Source organism: Pecten maximus, chromosome 13 (assembly GCF_902652985.1).
Source record: "Pecten maximus chromosome 13, xPecMax1.1, whole genome shotgun sequence".
Taxonomy (NCBI): domain Eukaryota; kingdom Metazoa; phylum Mollusca; class Bivalvia; order Pectinida; family Pectinidae; genus Pecten; species Pecten maximus.
The window spans coordinates 28511951-28533102 of record NC_047027.1 but is presented as its reverse complement, the minus strand read 5'-3'; the positions used below and the strand labels follow the sequence as shown (position 1 = coordinate 28533102).

Here is a 21152-nt window from a genome sequence, read left to right as displayed (position 1 = left end):
TCAATGTCATAAGGACCAAATAGGCTAAAGATTTTAAACGACTTCTTCTCAATATCCAAGAGGCCAGTGCTCTTGGTTTTGGTCTGTAGCATGCTGGTTGGAAGGGCTACCAAGTTTGTGCAAATGAATAACCTTGACTTACATTCAAAGTCACAGGGGGTTAAATAGGCTAAAATCTTGAAACGACTTCCAAGTAGCCAAGAGACCCATGGACATGATATTGGGCATGTGGCAACGTTATTTCAAAGATGTGATACGCCCGTCAAATTGTCCGTGACAATTTCAGGTTTTAAGTGATGCTTTCTAAAGATACCTTAGTTTATATCTTAAATAAATTGTTTTGATACAAAGCGCTTTTGCAATTATTCAATAAATAGTTTCTAAAATAAGTTTGTTTGGAGATTGAGAAAACAATTTACCGTTTGCATCTGTTTTGTCCCTGACATTCGTCTCCGTACCGTGGCCTTTAAAATGATCATAAACATACTTAGCTTGAAATATAAACATACAAAATGTCGTTACTGATATAGACAAAATTTGGAAACATGTTAATCTCTGTTAAGCATGACCGTTTTCTCTACCTCTTCAGATATTTCACTAAAATAAGGAATATATATGCTTTTTCTAACGTCACTGGTCTTTCCCTTTTTCTAATTAAAACCTGACCTGTCCTGACTAGTAACTAGTAATATATTTGTTGTAAATAACTGAAATGTACAGACAGATATCCATAAAACGTAATTAAACAACGTAACATAACTTGAAAAATAGACGTTAATGGTCCCTTGAACAAGTTAATTAGAGGATCGGTTTTAACACATCAAGGAGTAAACTCAAACAGAATTAAGCTATTTCGAACCAGGGTGCAAATCACCTGGTGTAAGTACGGTGATCTCTGGTGTAGACTTTACTTTATTGTAAAACTAAAAATTGAATAAAATATACCACTGTATATTAGATTAATTCCAATGATTCTGTTAAGGATTGCACTCTGGACGTATGATTTAGTAATTGATTGCTATATTTCATGTTCTACTTAAACTAGTCTAGCATTTATCTTCTGAGTATTATGAGGCATTGATTGTAAGATTATGTATCATTAAAAATCAGTCATGTTTTTATTGTTATCATCGGTTGTAGTTTATTCAAACATTGCGGCTTTAATTAGTGTAATCTATTATTTCTTATTCCATAAAAAATGTTCATAGCATTATATTAATACAAAACTGCGCATAAAAGAAAATGTAAACAGTAAAGGCTTTTTTCTGGAATTTGATATGAAGTACAGGACATGTTTGTGATCACACCTTATGATAACACGTAGTTGTGTTGAAAATTTTACATCATATATCGAGTTATTGCAGGTTTTACAGCTATTATGCCAATCTTCATATAACAGATCCTTTCGCATAATAGAACTAAGCAAGACACTCGGCATATACGGAATATAGAAGCAGCCGAGGTAGGCGTAACAGTCCTTTTTGAGCCATGCCGTACTTGAACAAAATTGTCTCTCTCCTCTTTTGCATTGTCTATCAAATGTTTATATCCTGTACTAGGAAAGGTGCATGTATGCTCTCTAGTTTCGTCGACACCGTTGATACATACATTGGATATTTTTCCTTTCGAAATTGGACCTCCGATCAGGATACCGGCAAGTGGTTGAAGAGTCAGAAAAAGATGGAAAGTAATTGAGGAATCAGACAAGGAAAATACAGCCTTTTCCATTGGTAGGCTGGGATTGAAGAAAAGTAACACCCCTGTGCCCTCATAATTGCAAAGTTTAACAGCGAAATGTAAGGATGATATAGCACCGTCATAAAAGATTTATATTCCTGAAAGTCATTTGCGAAAACCTTTTGATAACACGTGCAATATGGCATGAAATTTAAACCAACAAAATGGTAGTTCTTCATATCATCTGTTACATATCTCTATTATGTAGTATCAGAACATGAAGTGGGGGATTAGTCAGTGCAAAAGAATTGCGTCAGTTTTGGTGTTCTGTAGTTACTATAGGTGGTGCCTAATGACACTAAGTTAGTCCAAATCTCCAATGCACTAGCCGTAAGGACATAGGCTGAAAAAAGTCTAAGACTTCTGAGACTACCAAGTCCTTGCAAAACGAAGCACCCCTGTAAAAGGTAAATCGGTATTAGATCCACAGCAGCAAACTGCAGCTGATAAAACAAAACAATTGTACAGAATCCTTTATACTGCACACTTATGCAGGCAACATTGACTTTGGCGCGCTGCTGTATCAAGCACGGTGCGGCGATGAGAAGGAAACTGTGCATGCTTTTCGGGGTTTAATATCAAACAAAATTGCCTTACCAGAGTTGTATCCCTCCCTGTATTTGCGTGTAGGGCAGCTCTCAATATTTCAACTGGGAAAGTTGCTAAGACCCAAGCCAATATGACAAATAGGCTTGAGAGAATAATATAGAGGTTAAAAAACGTCTTCATTAGAAAAGCTGGGCTGAAAGGTCAAAGAAAAGGTGATATGTGAAAATACGACACCTCTCTAGTAGTTCAACAACCAGATGGTGATATTCCTGTATGATAGTAAGGTTGTGCATTTAACTGGAACGGAGGATAAGAAGTTCGGCGTTATGTGCTGCCTCCTTTTACATAAAACCCTGTGGAGGCTACACATAGTAAAGTTTACTGCAAGTTTACGCCCTAACAGAACCAGGAACCACATTGTCATCTTCATCTTCTGTCCCCAAATCGGTACTCTCGGGTTTATATCTGTGGATTATATATCCCAAGTGACGACAACCAGATCCTGTACAGGCGTGGAATGCATCTAGATCCAATAACCATTAGTTGGTGATTCTTGCGGTGTGGGGCTTTTGGTGAAACATGTCCAGATCTAATTCAGGAATATGTTTGATCCATTGCATGAAGCATAATATAGTACTCGTTCTAGTATACACAAAATCCTTTCCATGAGTCGTATACCTATGTAGATGTCAGTCCCGGAGAGGTTAATAATAATATCTAAACTAGACGGTCTATCCGAGATCGAAAGCATCCTAGCTATGCTTTATGCTACGTTCTACGAAATCAGAGCCTGAGAAGTAGTTCACAATTTTCCTGTTAATTGAATATATCCGACAACATCGTTGGCCTCGTCCTATGTAACTACGATTTTTTGGAATTACATGGATCCAGCAGATAGAGGAATATCTTATCTCTGTATGACTCAAAATTATTATACTTCCCATAATATAATTGGGAAGATATATTAATGTCCATGACTCATGCTATTCGATCTAGAACATTAATTGATCATTAATTGAGCATTATCAACAAGACCATAATAATATCTTGACTAAATGCCTATAATCATTTTATAAAGGTTTGTATGTAGATAGGTTAAACAAACCATTTTTCCGGATCCGAGAGATGCCAATTGCTAATATCCCACCACCTCCAGTAATGACTGGTCACATTAACAATCCTTACGATCTTAGTCAGTAAAGTGTTTGAAAGACTATATCTTAGCCTCAATGGTATCAACGTGTATTATTTAACAATGACTAAAAACGGACTAAATGACAAATTTATTTATTGCAAAATCACAGACACAATTATCTAGGATTTCAAACTGATCAATAGGCAGATTCTGACATGTCAATACCAAAGTAAGTAAACAAATGCTCGGTATTAGTTCCCTCCATGCCCCGGTAGATTATCCGATAATTTGTTAATTTGTCATCTGGTAGAAAAGGTCGTCTGTTTAGACTAAAATAATATCGAATATTTGATATTCATCAAGATGCCCACGGTTCACTGGACACGATGTAAGTTTGACAAAAAGTGACTGGTCCCACTCAATTAACGTTAATAAGTTGTGTTTAGGACTATCTGAAGCGGTCGTAATACTAAATTGCGGTATTACCGTATTACTGAAGTGACCAATGCAAAAACATATAAAAAAAAGTACTGAAATAGGAAAGGTGGTCGTAATAGCGGGATTGGTCATGGTTTGGAGGTGGTCGTTAAGTGAGGTTTCACTGTACGTACTGTACATATTCAGTGTTAAAATTCGACATTTTATTGTTGTTTATAAGTAAGCGCTGCACAAACAGTGCGAAACGATTCAACTACCGCTACAATAAGTATGTTTACAGTATAAAATATACCTGAAGAGAGTTGCAGTCCAAAAACAAGAGTTGCTGTTAGTCAGGTATTATCATGAACTTCGGCAGTAAAATATACTTTCAATTGTAAGCATGATAGTTTTTTATAAAACATATATCCATATACATTTGTTTAATCAATATTAATCTGGTGGATTAGAAACAAAAATTAAGTATATTTGCTTTTTAGAAACATGAGATCAACTGACACAACAAAGGATATGGATATTAAAGACATATAATAACTACTCGTATTTCTCAAAACCAACAACATGATAGCAGCATACGAACGAAAATATATATTTGCATGGTAATGCCTGATTGAAGGGATACTAAAGAAGTGTAAGTAGAGGATTGGTGCTACACATACCTTTTGTTTTGTTCCCTCCCGGCTTCCGTTTATCTGTTAAATATACATACACCAATAAGTAAAATACGTTTTTGTTGTAATGTGTAAATAATAGGTTACTAATACAAAATATCTCCATCATGGTTAAACCATCATGGTTAAGTTTAGATATAATTTTTAGCATATAGTTAACCAATATAACAAGGAATACACGTTTGGTGATATCAAAAATAATATTTATTTAAAAAACGAAAAATGTTTCACCTTTTCCACCTTTTCCACCTTTTCCACCCTTTCCACCCTTTCCAGCAGGCTTGACTACTTCTGCGTATACATCATTCGTTGGTTTTGATGTTTCTTTTTTTGATTTGTCAACTACAGCGTATTCAGCATCTGGTGATGCAGGCTTTTGTTTCGATTTCTTTTGAACTACAGCATACTCAGATGAACTCCCTGGTTGAGGACCCGATGTCTCGTACAAAATGTTAGCCTTGAGTTCATCTTGACCGAAAAACAACGAAATATTCTGGTTCATTTATTGATATAATTAGTTAAATCTGTTTTAAATACATAAAAAAACAGTTTTGTTAATTTTGTTGAAAAAAAAATTAATACATTATGCCGAATAAAACTCTCCATTACTACACTCAGGTGAAGGCGAAGCAATCTATTAACGAAGTAATGGAGAGATATTTTCAAACAAACGTTATTTAATCAATGATGTGATAGTTATATGTATGCGCCTGTGAACAACGTGGAAATTATAGAGGAGGTGGTATCGACCCGTGATAGAAGGCATCATTAAGAAGCTTATCAATAAATTACAAATATATGTACATGTATATAGCATATAAGAAAAAGAAATCTGTCCATATTCAAGTGTAGATAACATTTTTAGAATTACACGTAATAGTACATCTTATTTATATTTTTGAGTCCTTTTTAAAAGTATAGTGTTTACACACAATAAGAATCTTACATGACTACACCTGGGTTTCATACACTTTTGTACACCACTGACAGCATTCGAGGTGTTCATATCAAATTTTGATTTACATAACAAACGTTTTAAATTCGTAGCTTGTCTTTTGCAATTGATAACTTAGTTGTTTTCAAAAATATGTTTCATTTTCTCACTATTTTTCATGTAAGTTTAATAATGTTTTATAATAGGTAGCATATGGCAATTATTGGGATTATACGAAGTTACAAATTGTATAATATTGGTACCTTTTTTTGAATCCTATCGGTGTTAACAGAAATTGGACCCTTTTCCTTAACTTTCTAAAAAGCATTCTGTATCACCTCAGTAGGAAAATGTTTGTTCTTGAGGTAGACTTTCAAGTTTTCTAGTCGATTATTCAACTTCTCCTTATCTCTAACAACTAAATAATTTGGATGCTAGACCATATGGAATATTCAATTTGGTATGTTAAGCATGGTTTGGGAAAAAATCCAGATGTGAATCTGTAGTTTAACTATACAAATCGGTAACTATAGTATTGCCAATAAGTTCAACAAAAATGTCAAAAAATAGCATCTCAGTGTCACTGACTTCCATAGTATAATTCAAATCAGAATGTATCGAATTTAGAATATCGAAAAAATTCTGTATGATCCTTATCCGACTCCCAAATTATAAAGCAATCATCAAGAAATCTCAGGAAGTTTTCTTTCATATAATTAGGGAATGTGACTTCAAATTTATTTTCAATTGTTTTATAAAGTCTCTCTTCCAAATATCCAAGAATAAGTGTAGGGGCCATTTTTGTACCCATTGCCGTACCTTTACATTCTTGATAGATTTGACCATTGAAATGAAATGTATTCTTTTCTAAAAACAATTTTCAATGCATTAGTAACAAACTCTTTATCAAATCTTGAATATGACTTTCCTGGGCATTCGTCTAACCAATAACTTACAGCCTCTACACCTAAATCATGCGGTATATTAGTGTACAGACTTACAACATCAAATGTAACTAGTTTACAATCATTCTTAACATGTTTTGACAAATGAGATACAAAATCTATATCATCACGTATAAAACTTCTGTGCATAGAGGCTTTAAAATGATATCCAAACAAGGGCCCAATGGGCCCAAATCGCTCACCTGCAATGCAGTGATCTTTTCATATATGGATCCTGCAGTTATTTGAAAGCATGCTACAGGACCAATATAATAATGTCTCTCTGCACTTTGGCTTTTCACTAAAAGTCATTCAAAGATTTAAGCATACTTGATCGACGTGACCTTGAATGCGAGTCAGGGTCATTCATTTGAACAAACTTGGTAGCCCTTTACCCCAGCATGCTACAGACCCAATATTAACTCCATGGGACTCTTGGTTATTGAGAAGAAGTTGTTTCAAGATTTTAGCCTTTTTGACCGCTGTGACCTTGAATGAAGGTCAAGGTCATTCAATTGAACAAACTTGGTAACCCTTTACCGCAGCATGCTACAGACCCAATATAAACTCCCTGGGACTGTTGGTTATTGAGAAGAATTTGTTTAAAGATTTTAGCCTTTTTGACTCCTGTGACCTTGAATAAAGATCAAGGTCATTCATTTGAACAAACTTGGTTATTGAGAAGAAGTCGTTTAAAGATTTTAGCCTTTTTGACTCCTGTGACCTTGAATGAAGGTCAAGGTCATTCAATTGTACAAACTTGGTAACCCTTTACCGCAGCATGCTACAGACCCAATATAAACTCCCTGGGACTCTTGGTTATTGAGAAGAAGTCGTTTAAAATGTTAGCCTTTTTGACTCCTGTGACGTTGAATGAAGGTCAAGGTCATTCATTTGAACAAACTTGGTAGCCCTTTACCCAAGCATGCTACAGGCCAAATATTAGGTCTCTGGGACTGTTGGTTATTGAGAAGAAGTCGTTTAAATATTTTAGCCTTTTTGACTCCTGTGACCTTGAATGAAGGTCAAGGTCATTCATTTGAACAAACTTGGGAGCCCTTCACCCTAGCATGCTGCAGGCCAAATATTAGGTCTCTGGATCTGTTGGTTATTGAGAAGAAGTCGTTTAAAGATTTTAGCCTTTTTGACTCCTGTGACCTTGAATGAAGGTCAAGGTCATTCATTGAACAAATTTGGTAGCCCTTTACCGCAGCATGCTACAGACCCAATATAAACTCCCTGGGACTGTTGGTAATTGAGAAGAAGTTGTTAAAATTTTTAGCCTTTTTGACCGCTGTGACCTTGAATGAAGGTCAAGGTCATTCAATTGTACAAACTTGGTAACCCTTTACCGCAGCATGCTACAGACCCAATATAAACTCCCTGGGACTCTTGGTTATTGAGAAGAAGTCGTTTTAAAATGTTAGCCTTTTTGACTCCAGTGACCTTGAATGAAGGTCAAAGTCATTCATTTGAACAAACTTGGTAGCCCTTTACCCAAGCATGCCACAGGCCAAATATTAGGTCTCTGGGACTGTTGGTTATTGAGAAGAAGTCGTTTAAATATTTTAGCCTTTTTGACTCCTGTGACCTTGAATGAAGGTCAAGGTCATTCATTTGAACAAATTTGGTAGCCCTTTACCGCAGTATGCTACAAACCCAATATCAACTCCCTGGGACTCTTGGTTATTGAGAAGAAGTCGTTTAAAGATTTTAGCCTGTTTGGTCCCTGTGACATTGAATGAAGGTCAAGGTCATTCATTTGAACAAACTAGGTAGCCCTTCACCCAAGCATGCTACAGACCCAATATCAACTCCCTGGGACTGTTGGTTATTGAGAAGAATTTGTTTAAAGATTTTAGCCTTTTTGACTCCTGTGACTTTGAATAAAGATCAAGGTCATTCATTTGAACAAACTTGGTAGCCCTTTACCCCAGCATGCTACAGGCCAAATATTAGGTCTCTGGGACTGTTGGTAATTGAGAAGAAGTTGTTAAAATTTTTAGCCTTTTTGACCGCTGTGACCTTGAATGAAGGTCAAGGTCATTCAATTGTACAAACTTGGTAACCCTTTACCGCAGCATGCTACAGACCCAATATAAACTCCCTGGGACTCTTGGTTATTGAGAAGAATTTGTTTAAAGATTTTAGCCTTTTTGACTCCTGTGACTTTGAATAAAGATCAAGGTCATTCATTTGAACAAACTTGGTAGCCCTTTACCCCAGCATGCTACAGGCCAAATATTAGGTCTCTGGGACTGTTGGTAATTGAGAAGAAGTTGTTAAAATTTTTAGCCTTTTTGACCGCTGTGACCTTGAATGAAGGTCAAGGTCATTCAATTGTACAAACTTGGTAACCCTTTACCGCAGCATGCTACAGACCCAATATAAACTCCCTGGGACTCTTGGTTATTGAGAAGAAGTCGTTTTAAAATGTTAGCCTTTTTGACTCCAGTGACCTTGAATGAAGGTCAAAGTCATTCATTTGAACAAACTTGGTAGCCCTTTACCCAAGCATGCCACAGGCCAAATATTAGGTCTCTGGGACTGTTGGTTATTGAGAAGAAGTCGTTTAAATATTTTAGCCTTTTTGACTCCTGTGACCTTGAATGAAGGTCAAGGTCATTCATTTGAACAAATTTGGTAGCCCTTTACCGCAGTATGCTACAAACCCAATATCAACTCCCTGGGACTCTTGGTTATTGAGAAGAAGTCGTTTAAAGATTTTAGCCTGTTTGGTCCCTGTGACATTGAATGAAGGTCAAGGTCATTCATTTGAACAAACTAGGTAGCCCTTCACCCAAGCATGCTACAGACCCAATATCAACTCCCTGGGACTGTTGGTTATTGAGAAGAATTTGTTTAAAGATTTTAGCCTTTATGACTCCTGTGACCTTGAATAAAAATCAAGGTCATTCATTTGAACAAACTTGGTAGCCCTTTACCCCAGCATGCTACAGACCCAATATCAACTCCCTGGGCCTCTTGGTTATTGAGAAGAAGTCGTTTAAAGATTTAAGCCTTTTTGACTCCTGTGACCTTGAATGAAGATCAAGGTCATTCATTTGAACAAACTTGGTAGCCCTTCACCCAAGCATGCTACAGACCCAATATCAACTCCCTGGGACTGTTGGTTATTGAGAAGAATTTGTTTAAAGATTTTAGCCTTTATGACTCCTGTGACCTTGAATAAAAATCAAGGTCATTCATTTGAACAAACTTGGTAGCCCTTTACCCCAGCATGCTACAGGCCAAATATTAGGTCTCTGGGACTGTTGGTAATTGAGAAGAAGTTGTTAAAATTTTTAGCCTTTTTGACCGCTGTGACCTTGAATGAAGGTCAAGGTCATTCAATTGTACAAACTTGGTAACCCTTTACCGCAGCATGCTACAGACCCAATATAAACTCCCTGGGACTCTTGGTTATTGAGAAGAATTTGTTTAAAGATTTTAGCCTTTTTGACTCCTGTGACTTTGAATAAAGATCAAGGTCATTCATTTGAACAAACTTGGTAGCCCTTTACCCCAGCATGCTACAGGCCAAATATTAGGTCTCTGGGACTGTTGGTAATTGAGAAGAAGTTGTTAAAATTTTTAGCCTTTTTGACCGCTGTGACCTTGAATGAAGGTCAAGGTCATTCAATTGTACAAACTTGGTAACCCTTTACCGCAGCATGCTACAGACCCAATATAAACTCCCTGGGACTCTTGGTTATTGAGAAGAAGTCGTTTTAAAATGTTAGCCTTTTTGACTCCAGTGACCTTGAATGAAGGTCAAGGTCATTCATTTGAACAAACTTGGGAGCCCTTCACCCTAGCATGCTGCAGGCCAAATATTAGGTCTCTGGATCTGTTGGTTATTGAGAAGAAGTCGTTTAAAGATTTTAGCCTTTTTGACTCCTGTGACCTTGAATGAAGGTCAAGGTCATTCATTTGAACAAACTTGGGAGCCCTTCACCCTAGCATGCTGCAGGCCAAATATTAGGTCTCTGGATCTGTTGGTTATTGAGAAGAAGTCGTTTAAAGATTTTAGCCTTTTTGACTCCTGTGACCTTGAATGAAGGTCAAGGTCATTCATTTGAACAAACTTGGTAGCCCTTCACCCCAGCATGCTACAGGCCAAATATCAGCTCCCTGGGCCTCTTGGTTATTGAGAAGAAGTCGTTCAAAGATTTTAGCCTTTTTGACTCCTGTGACCTTGAATGAAGATCAAGGTCATTCATTTGAACAAACTTGGGAGCCCTTCACCCCAGCATGCTACAGGCCAAATATTAGGTCTCTGGGACTCTTGGTTATTGAGAAGAAGTCGTTTAAAGATTTAGCCTTTTTGACTCCTGTGACCTTGAATGAAGGTCAAGGTCATTCATTTGAACAAACTTGGTAGCCCTTTACCCAAGCATGCTACAGGCCAAATATTAGGTCTCTGGGACTGTTGGTTATTGAGAAGAAGTCGTTTAAATATTTTAGCCTTTTTGACTCCTGTGACCTTGAATGAAGGTCAAGGTCATTCATTTGAACAAATTTGGTAGCCCTTTACCGCAGTATGCTACAAACCCAATATCAACTCCCTGGGACTCTTGGTTATTGAGAAGAAGTCGTTTAAAGATTTTAGCCTGTTTGGTCCCTGTGACATTGAATGAAGGTCAAGGTCATTCATTTGAACAAACTAGGTAGCCCTTCACCCAAGCATGCTACAGACCTAATATCAACTCCCTGGGACTGTTGGTTATTGAGAAGAATTTGTTTAAAGATTTTAGCCTTTTTGACTCCTGTGACCTTGAATAAAAATCAAGGTCATTCATTTGAACAAACTTGGTAGCCCTTTACCCCAGCATGCTACAGACCAATATCAACTCCCTGGGCCTCTTGGTTATTGAGAAGAAGTCGTTTAAAGATTTAAGCCTTTTTGACTCCTGTGACCTTGAATGAAGATCAAGGTCATTCATTTGAACAAACTTTGGAGCCCTTCACCCCAGCATGCTACAGGCCAAATATTAGGTCTCTGGGACTCTTGGTTATTGAGAAGAAGTCGTTTAAAGATTTTAGCCTTTTTGACTCCTGTGACCATGAATGAAGGTCAAGGTCATTCATTTCAACAAACTTGGTAGCCCTTTACCCAGCATGCTACAGACCCAATATCAAGTCCCTGGGCCTCTTGGTTATTGAGAAGAAGTCATTTAAAGATTTTAGCCTTTTTGACTCCTGTGACCTTGAATGAAGGTCAAGGTCATTCATTTGAACAAACTTAGGAGCCCTTCACCCTAGCATGCTGCAGGCCAAATATTAGGTCTCTGGATGTGTTGGTTATTGAGAAGAAGTCGTTTAAAGATTTTAGCCTTTTTGACTCCTGTGACCTTGAATGAAGGTCAAGGTCATTCATTTGAACAAACTTGGTAGCCCTTCACCCCAGCATGCTACAGGCCAAATATCAGCTCCCTGGGCCTCTTGGTTATTGAGAAGAAGTCGTTCAAAGATTTTAGCCTTTTTGACTCCTGTGACCTTGAATGAAGGTCAAGGTCATTCATTTGAACAAACTTGGGAGCCCTTCACCCTAGCATGCTGCAGGCCAAATATTAGGTCTCTGGATCTGTTGGTTATTGAGAAGAAGTCGTTTAAAGATTTAGCCTTTTTGACTCCTGTGACCTTGAATGAAGGTCAAGGTCATTCATTTGAACAAACTTGGTAGCCCTTCACCCCAGCATGCTACAGGCCAAATATCAGCTCCCTGGGCCTCTTGGTTATTGAGAAGAAGTCGTTCAAAGATTTTAGCCTTTTTGACTCCTGTGACCTTGAATGAAGGTCAAGGTCATTCATTTGAACAAACTTGGGAGCCCTTCACCCTAGCATGCTGCAGGCCAAATATTAGGTCTCTGGATCTGTTGGTTATTGAGATGAAGTCGTTTAAAGATTTCAGCCTTTTTGACTCCTGTGACCTTGAATGAAGGTCAAGGTCATTCATTTGAACAAACTTAGGAGCCCTTCACCCTAGCATGCTGCAGGCCAAATATTAGGTCTCCTGGGCCTCTTGGTTATTGAGAAGAAGTCGTTTAAAGATTTTAGCCTTTTTGACTCCTGTGACCTTGAATGAAGGTCAAGGTCATTCATTTGTAACAAACTTGGTAGCCCTTCACCCCAGCATGCTACAGGCCAAATATCAGCTCCCTGGGCCTCTTGGTTATTGAGAAGAAGTCGTTCAAAGATTTTAGCCTTTTTGACTCCTGTGACCTTGAATGAAGGTCAAGGTCATTCATTTGAACAAACTTGGGAGCCCTTCACCCCTAGCATGCTACAGGCCAAATATTAGGTCTCTGGATCTGTTGGTTATTGAGAAGAAGTCGTTTAAAGATTTTAGCCTTTTTGACTCCTGTGACCTTGAATGAAGATCAAGGTCATTCATTTGAAGAAACTTGGTAGCCCTTTACCCCAGCATGCTACAGGCCAAATATTAGGTCTCTGGGACTGTTGGTAATTGAGAAGAAGTTGTTAAAATTTTTAGCCTTTTTGACCGCTGTGACCTTGAATGAAGGTCAAGGTCATTCAATTGTACAAACTTGGTAACCCTTTACCGCAGCATGCTACAGACCCAATATAAACTCCCTGGGACTCTTGGTTATTGAGAAGAAGTCGTTTTAAAATGTTAGCCTTTTTGACTCCAGTGACCTTGAATGAAGGTCAAGGTCATTCATTTGAACAAACTTGGTAGCCCTTTACCCAAGCATGCTACAGGCCAAATATTAGGTCTCTGGGACTGTTGGTTATTGAGAAGAAGTCGTTTAAATATTTTAGCCTTTTTGACTCCTGTGACCTTGAATGAAGGTCAAGGTCATTCATTTGAACAAATTTGGTAGCCCTTTACCGCAGTATGCTACAACCCAATATCAACTCCCTGGGACTCTTGGTTATTGAGAAGAAGTCGTTTAAAGATTTTAGCCTGTTTGGTCCCTGTGACATTGAATGAAGGTCAAGGTCATTCATTTGAACAAACTAGGTAGCCCTTCACCCAAGCATGCTACAGACCCAATATCAACTCCCTGGGACTGTTGGTTATTGAGAAGAATTTGTTTAAAGATTTTAGCCTTTTTGACTCCTGTGACCTTGAATAAAAATCAAGGTCATTCATTTGAACAAACTTGGTAGCCCTTTACCCCAGCATGCTACAGACCCAATATCAACTCCCTGGGCCTCTTGGTTATTGAGAAGAAGTCGTTTAAAGATTTAAGCCTTTTTGACTCCTGTGACCTTGAATGAAGATCAAGGTCATTCATTTGAACAAACTTGGGAGCCCTTCACCCCAGCATGCTACAGGCCAAATATTAGGTCTCTGGGACTCTTGGTTATTGAGAAGAAGTTGTTTAAAGATTTTAGCCTTTTTGACTCCTGTGACCTTGAATGAAGGTCAAGGTCATTCACTTCAACAAACTTGGTAGCCCTTTACCCAGCATGCTACAGACCCAATATCAACTCCCTGGGCCTCTTGGTTATTGAGAAGAAGTCATTTAAAGATTTTAGCCTTTTTGACTCCTGTGACCTTGAATGAAGGTCAAGGTCATTCATTTGAACAAACTTAGGAGCCCTTCACCCTAGCATGCTGCAGGCCAAATATTAGGTCTCTGGATGTGTTGGTTATTGAGAAGAAGTCGTTTAAAGATTTTAGCCTTTTTGACTCCTGTGACCTTGAATGAAGGTCAAGGTCATTCATTTGAACAAACTTGGTAGCCCTTCACCCCAGCATGCTACAGGCCAAATATCAGCTCCCTGGGCCTCTTGGTTATTGAGAAGAAGTCGTTCAAAGATTTTAGCCTTTTTGACTCCTGTGACCTTGAATGAAGGTCAAGGTCATTCATTTGAACAAACTTGGGAGCCCTTCACCCTAGCATGCTGCAGGCCAAATATTAGGTCTCTGGATCTGTTGGTTATTGAGAAGAAGTCGTTTAAAGATTTTAGCCTTTTTGACTCCTGTGACCTTGAATGAAGGTCAAGGTCATTCATTTGAACAAACTTGGTAGCCCTTCACCCCAGCATGCTACAGGCCAAATATCAGCTCCCTGGGCCTCTTGGTTATTGAGAAGAAGTCGTTCAAAGATTTTAGCCTTTTTGACTCCTGTGACCTTGAATGAAGGTCAAGGTCATTCATTTGAACAAACTTGGGAGCCCTTCACCCTAGCATGCTGCAGGCCAAATATTAGGTCTCTGGATCTGTTGGTTATTGAGAAGAAGTCGTTTAAAGATTTCAGCCTTTTTGACTCCTGTGACCTTGAATGAAGGTCAAGGTCATTCATTTGAACAAACTTGGTAGCCCTTCACCCCAGCATGCTTCAGACCCAATATCAAGTCCCTGGGTCTTTTGGCTATTTAGAAGAAGTCGTTTAATTTTTTTTAGCATATTTGACCCCTGTGACCTTGAATGAAAGTCAAGGTCATTCATTTGAACAAACTTGGTAGCCCTTCACCCCAGCATGCTACAGACCTAATATCAACTCCCTGGGACTCTTGGTTATTGAGAAGAAGTCGTTTAAAGATTTTAGCCTTTTTGACCCCTGTGACCTTGAATGAAGGTCAACGTTATTCATTTGAACAAACTTGGTAGCCCTTCACCCCAGCATGCTACAGGCCCAATATTAGGTCTCTGGGCCTTTTGGTTATTGAGAAGAAGTTGCTTGAATGGAAAAGTTGACGCCGGACGGACGGCCGGACGGACGACGGACGGACGACGGACGTCGCGCCACGGCATAAGCTCACTTGCCCTTCGGGCAGGTGAGCTAAAAATGACTCAAACGCCGAGTGACATGGCGAGGACCTCCTACAATAGCTCTTAATTTAATATACATATATATAATCTGTTTCTTTCCCATCAATTTTTTTATCATTATTATGCTGCTGTCTTGGTACAATCTCAAAAACTTTCAAGAGGAGATTTATACATTATCAGTGTGATATTTAGTTGTACAGAGTTCGATTTCTTGGTCATTTATCCAGGATGGCTGACACGGACTCTGGCTCATTACAAATAATTTAAGTATTGTTCTATTGAACAAAAAAACAAACAAAAATAATAGGGAAAACTAATGTGACAACGTTCTTTTTCGTACAAAACTGCAGATTTTGCTTTTTTTTTTTTTTTTTTTCTTGTCAAAATGGCCGGCAAATTCAGGGTTATCATTGACCTCAAGTTACTTATCGTTCCATCTTGCTTGGTGGAATTTAGTATGTTGATGTGGTCTGGTGCTTGAAATTAAGCACTCTCCAGTTTTGATGAGAATTTATATCTAAGTTTATCGCGGTACCGCGGTCGTCATTTCCTGATTTTAAAAGGCTGAAATTTATATATTGACCGCTTTACTGAAATCTGATCAGTAAGTATTTGTTGGGTAGTCAGGGTTATGATTCTTTTCTGAAAGGGCAACCTTATAAAGTGCATTTAAATACCAATAAGTATGATATAATTTAATCGTAACTATTACTCTGTTTAAGTTCTTCTCAAAATGCATAATACTTCTATTATAGCGTTTGCACTGATACTACTAAACAGATGAAATCGGTAATTATATACATATAATTGAACGTTGTTTTATATATATATATATATATATATATATAAACCACTTACCAGATGACTCATACAATATGTTACGTTTCAGTCCGTCTGAAATAGATATTGTTTTTATTATCATTATAAGGAAATTGTGATAATGTGATTTAGTAGAATTAAGCACATACTACAATAACTTCTTAATATTAATGGTCATGTTGCCGGTTATCACCCAACATGTTTGACGTATGTTAGATCTTATTTGAATTTTAAGTAGTAATTAACATATTGTTTTTTAATCTTGAAGGCAATATCAATGTATTAAACCGAAAGATTATTGTATTCGATCGCTTCTTTATCGTTTTGGAACGTGATAATATTTTATATTTATAATAACTTAAATGAACAAACATGCTGAACACTGCTAAAGCAGTACCTGCTGGCCCCTACTACCCATTGTACTTGCTAATATTTTTTATGCTTATTTGGAAAATGAAAATAATGCAATAAGCTTTCACTGATTTTTATGTAATAATACAAGAAATTGTAATAGTAGTATTTCTACAGGTATCATTTTAAAAGAAATGAAAATTTCTTAACGTAGTAATACTGACATTGACAAACAGATGAACATAAAACTATAGTACCCCTACTCGTTCATCGTTAGGGGACTAGAAGGTAAGCATTGATATAATCATGTTTGTTAAAGAAAAGACAAGCAGACGTTCCATGACAATATATATAGTGTCAGACATGAAATTTTGAGATTGCACTTCATTGAGACGTTACAATAGGATATTAGATGGAGGTTAATGGATAGATCTTATTGGAAAGCACAAATGTCAACATTACAAAGCCAAATTTTATAACACCAGATATTAGTAAATAACAGCAAAATTATATGTAATCGAAGTATCTAAATGTACAGCGGCTTAGGATATTAGCTTTTAAAACATAATTCATTCATATTTCGAAGAATCGAATTGAATAAATATTTAATTACCTGAACTTCCACCAGGACTGCAACAAAACAAACATAATGAAGTTAGATGTTAAATGTTATATCGGTAGCCACTGACTATATAGTGAACACAGAAAGAAAAAACACAAAGGATGTTGTGCATATATAACATAGCAACACAAACGACGAAGGGAGACAATTTGATGACAGTGATCCGGTCCGATGGCTGATATCAACATAGTGACGTATATGGATGTATATACCTGGATAATTAAGTATATGATTATATGCAAATTGTACACATATTACACGTAGTCAACAAATAAAGTAACCTAAAATATTTTACCTTCGAATCAACAACATATAGCTCAAATGAAAAGTGTGTAAATGATTACATATCAAATACAGTAAATTAAATGACGAAGGGATACATTTGTTTAACTCTGGCACTGACCGGACCTCGAATACAAGGATGCGAAAATATACACATATTATAAATATTCCTCACAGTACAACTGCAACAGGAAATAATTCAAATCTTTATCTTCGGATCACCAACACATAATGCACATGATACATTATGCTAATTATTTGATACATAATATACCAACACAATTGACGAAGGAACATAATTTTATGACTCGTGCCCTGACCGGGCCACGAACTCACGATCTACGGCACCCAATCGCCTAGCTAGAAATACCCGCAGCTTATACCGCTGCGCCACATCGGCATTCTTATTAAGAACGTTTCAATGATGGTCGGCCCGATTTCCTGACATGATCATAGTGGAAGTCGTCTATTAGATAATATAAATACCTGGATCGCAATGTATTTACATACATGGATGGGAATTGTACACATGCTACAAATATCCCTTACAGTACAACTACGACAGTAAATTCACATCTTTATCTTCGGATCACCAACACATAGTGCATATGATACATTGTGTGATTATTTGATATACATTTTGCTGATTGATATGTTGTTAGCCAAATATTGAAGGATTTGAATTTTGCCGGACATATTGTGTTATATTTCAACATAATCCATTTCAGTATCTATACACTTGTGTCAGCGGTGTTTAAGGGCCTCAATGCGACTTTTATAGAACCCCCTTTCCTGGCTGTTCGGCAAGTCATCCACTGTATGTATGAGGCATCATCGAACTAAAAGTGTGAGACTAAAATAGATTTATTCAGTTTTGGAAATAGACGAAAGTCTGACGGAGCGAGATCAAGTTAATATGGTGGATGCTCAATCAATCTAAAGCCAAAATCGTGAATGGTAGTCATGGCAATGACAGACTTGTGAACAGGAGCATTGTCCTGAAGGAATAGCACACCTTTAGTAAACTTTCCGCGGCGCTTAAGTTTAATATTTTCCCGTAACTGCCTCAGAAGTGAAGCATAGTATGTGCAATTGATTGTTTGTCCCATTTGGAGATGAGATAATCTATCAGCAGAATACCATCTGCATCCCAGAAATCCGAGGTCATAACCTCCCCAGCTGATGGAACAGCCTGTTCCTTCTTTGGCAATGAGAGCCAGGGTTCTTCCATTGTTTCGATTGTTGTTTGGCCTCTAGGGTAAAATGATGGATCCATTTTTAATCCATAATGACAAATCTCTTCAGAAAACAGGATCTTTCTAAAAAAAAAAAAAAAAAAGATTGATACGCAATAATGTGCTTCTGATCAACTGGCAGTCGGTCCGAAAGCTTTCCCATTGCAGGATCCTCAGTCAGAATGGAATGTACTCTTTCCTGTGAAATGTCCACTTTACTGGCTATATATCTATTTGTGACTCGTCTTTCAGTTATAACAATATCATGAACTTTATTGACCAATTCTGGGGTTGCAACATTGACAGGCATTCCAGGACGGGGGGTTATCCTCAAGGCTCTGTCGGCCGCGCTTAACCATTTCACTGCCAACGGGCCGATTTGGGCCGATCTCAGCATGCTTTGACTGCCAAAGGCCGATTTGGGCCGATTATACATGTAGCCTGACTGCCAAAGGCCGATTTGGGCCGATGTGAATAAAAATCGACAATCGAGAAATATCGCAATGAAGAGAACGTAAATAAGAATTGCGTTGATTACACACACATGTTCATAAATACACGGAGTTATGACGTCATTGGCGTGACGAAACCATTGACGTAATATGACGTCATATCAATCTTTGGACGTCGGATATTGACGGCGTCAGTATGTGGTTGCGTGTTTTTCCTCGGGAAATACGAAAAAATAGACGATTCACCGAGAACCCACGGTTTCCGAACATGCCTCCAAGGGATGCCAGACCAATTGTATATTTTTTACTGCTTTTTCCAGAATGTTTAATGAAGTAAATCGTTCGCCAAACGAACAGGTAAATAAGCAAAATGATAAGGGTGCAGTAACAGAATTTAATTGAGTTCGCGAAATTCTTTTTACTATATATTGAAAACGTTTTTCAATCAATTATCCTGTTTTCACTTATGGGTGTATCTAACCTTTATACCCTATGTACATGTACGTTTATAACCCCAATATACATATACCTGTACGTTTATAACCCCAATATACCCTATATACATGTACGTTTATAACCACAATATACCCTGTATACATGTACGTTTATAACCCCAATATACCCTATATACATGTACGTTTATAACCACAATATACCCTATATACATGTACGTTTATAACCCCAATATACCCTATATACACGGACGTTTATAACCCCAATATACCCTATATACATGTACGTTTATAACCCCAATATACCCTATATATATATATACGTTTATAACCCCAATATACCCTATATACATGTACGTTTATAACCCCAATATACCCTATATACACGGACGTTTATAACCCCAATATACCCTATATACATGTACGTTTATAACCCCCAATATACCCTATATACATGTACGTTTATAACCCCAATATACCCTATATACATGTACGTTTATAACCCCAATATACCCTATATACATGTACGTTTATAACCCCAATATACCATATATACATGTACGTTTATAACCCCAATATACCCTATATACATGTACGTTTATAACCCCAATATACATATACCTGTACGTTTATAACCCCAATATACCCTATATACATGTACGTTTATAACCCCAATATACCCTATATACATGTACGTTTATAACCCCAATATACATATACCTGTACGTTTATAACCCCAATATACATATACCTGTACGTTTATAACCCCAATATACATATACCTGTACGTTTATAACCCCAATATACCCTATATACATGTACGTTTATAACCCCAATATACATATACCTGTACGTTTATAACCCCAATATACCCTATATACATGTACGTTTATAACCACAATATACCCTGTATACATGTACGTTTATAACCCCAATATACCCTATATACATGTACGTTTATAACCCCAATATACCCTATATACATGTACGTTTATAACCCCAATATACCCTATATACATGTACGTTTATAACCCCAATATACCCTATATACACGGGCGTTTATAACCCCAATATACCCTATATACATGTACGTTTATAACCCCAATATACCCTGTATACATGGACGTTTATAACCACAATATACCCTATATACATGTACGTTTATAACCCTAATATACCCGATATATATGTACGTTTATAACCACAATATACCCTATATACATGTACGTTTATAACCCTAATATACCCTATATACATGCACGTTTATAACCCTAATATACCCTATATAGATGTACGTTTAGAACCCCAATATACCCCATATATATGTACGTTTATAACCCCAATATACCCTATATACATTTACCGCGTTGATATCCTCCCGCGGCGGAAAGAAAAAGACTGTTGCGTTTGCTCAAACCGTGCCCGTGGAGGTATAAGACGTCGCAGTCGAACCGCGTGTATTCTATGTAAGAGAGGTCTACACAGAGAGTGCGTCAGACAACACCAATGTATAGAGCTGTAGTTTCTTAGATGGAAAACTAGTTAGCGTTCATTAATGTACAGGAAAACGCACTGGTTTGTATGATCAAGACACGTATAGGCCTATGATATTCTCTTCCAGCGAGGCTAAACTTTGAAATAGACCTGGGTCCATTCGTTATTTTGCATTGTGTCCATCACGAACATTTATCAAAGATAGGATTAAGACATTTGCAATCGTATCAATAAATATTGTTTAAACGTACATTTTACTATTTATGACTATCAACAACTGCTGCAGCG

The 21152-nt window shown here is 37.4% G+C and overlaps 1 protein-coding gene across 3 annotated transcripts in view; it reads right to left on the bottom strand.

Annotated features, from left to right (window-relative positions):
- Positions 1 to 21152, bottom strand: part of LOC117340949 — a 38531-nt gene that overhangs the window by 9409 nt on the left and 7970 nt on the right. The window contains exons 5-9 of one of the 3 annotated variants that reach the window (XM_033902744.1): positions 16941 to 16957; positions 16016 to 16051; positions 4762 to 4998; positions 4519 to 4551; positions 420 to 464 (exon numbers count right to left, since the gene is read on the bottom strand). In XM_033902744.1, the coding sequence (XP_033758635.1) occupies positions 420 to 464; positions 4519 to 4551; positions 4762 to 4998; positions 16016 to 16051; positions 16941 to 16957 (368 nt within the window). The remainder of the gene's footprint in view (positions 1 to 419; positions 465 to 4518; positions 4552 to 4761; positions 4999 to 16015; positions 16052 to 16940; positions 16958 to 21152) is intronic. The other 2 variants (XM_033902745.1, XM_033902746.1) reach the window with 2 other exon arrangements.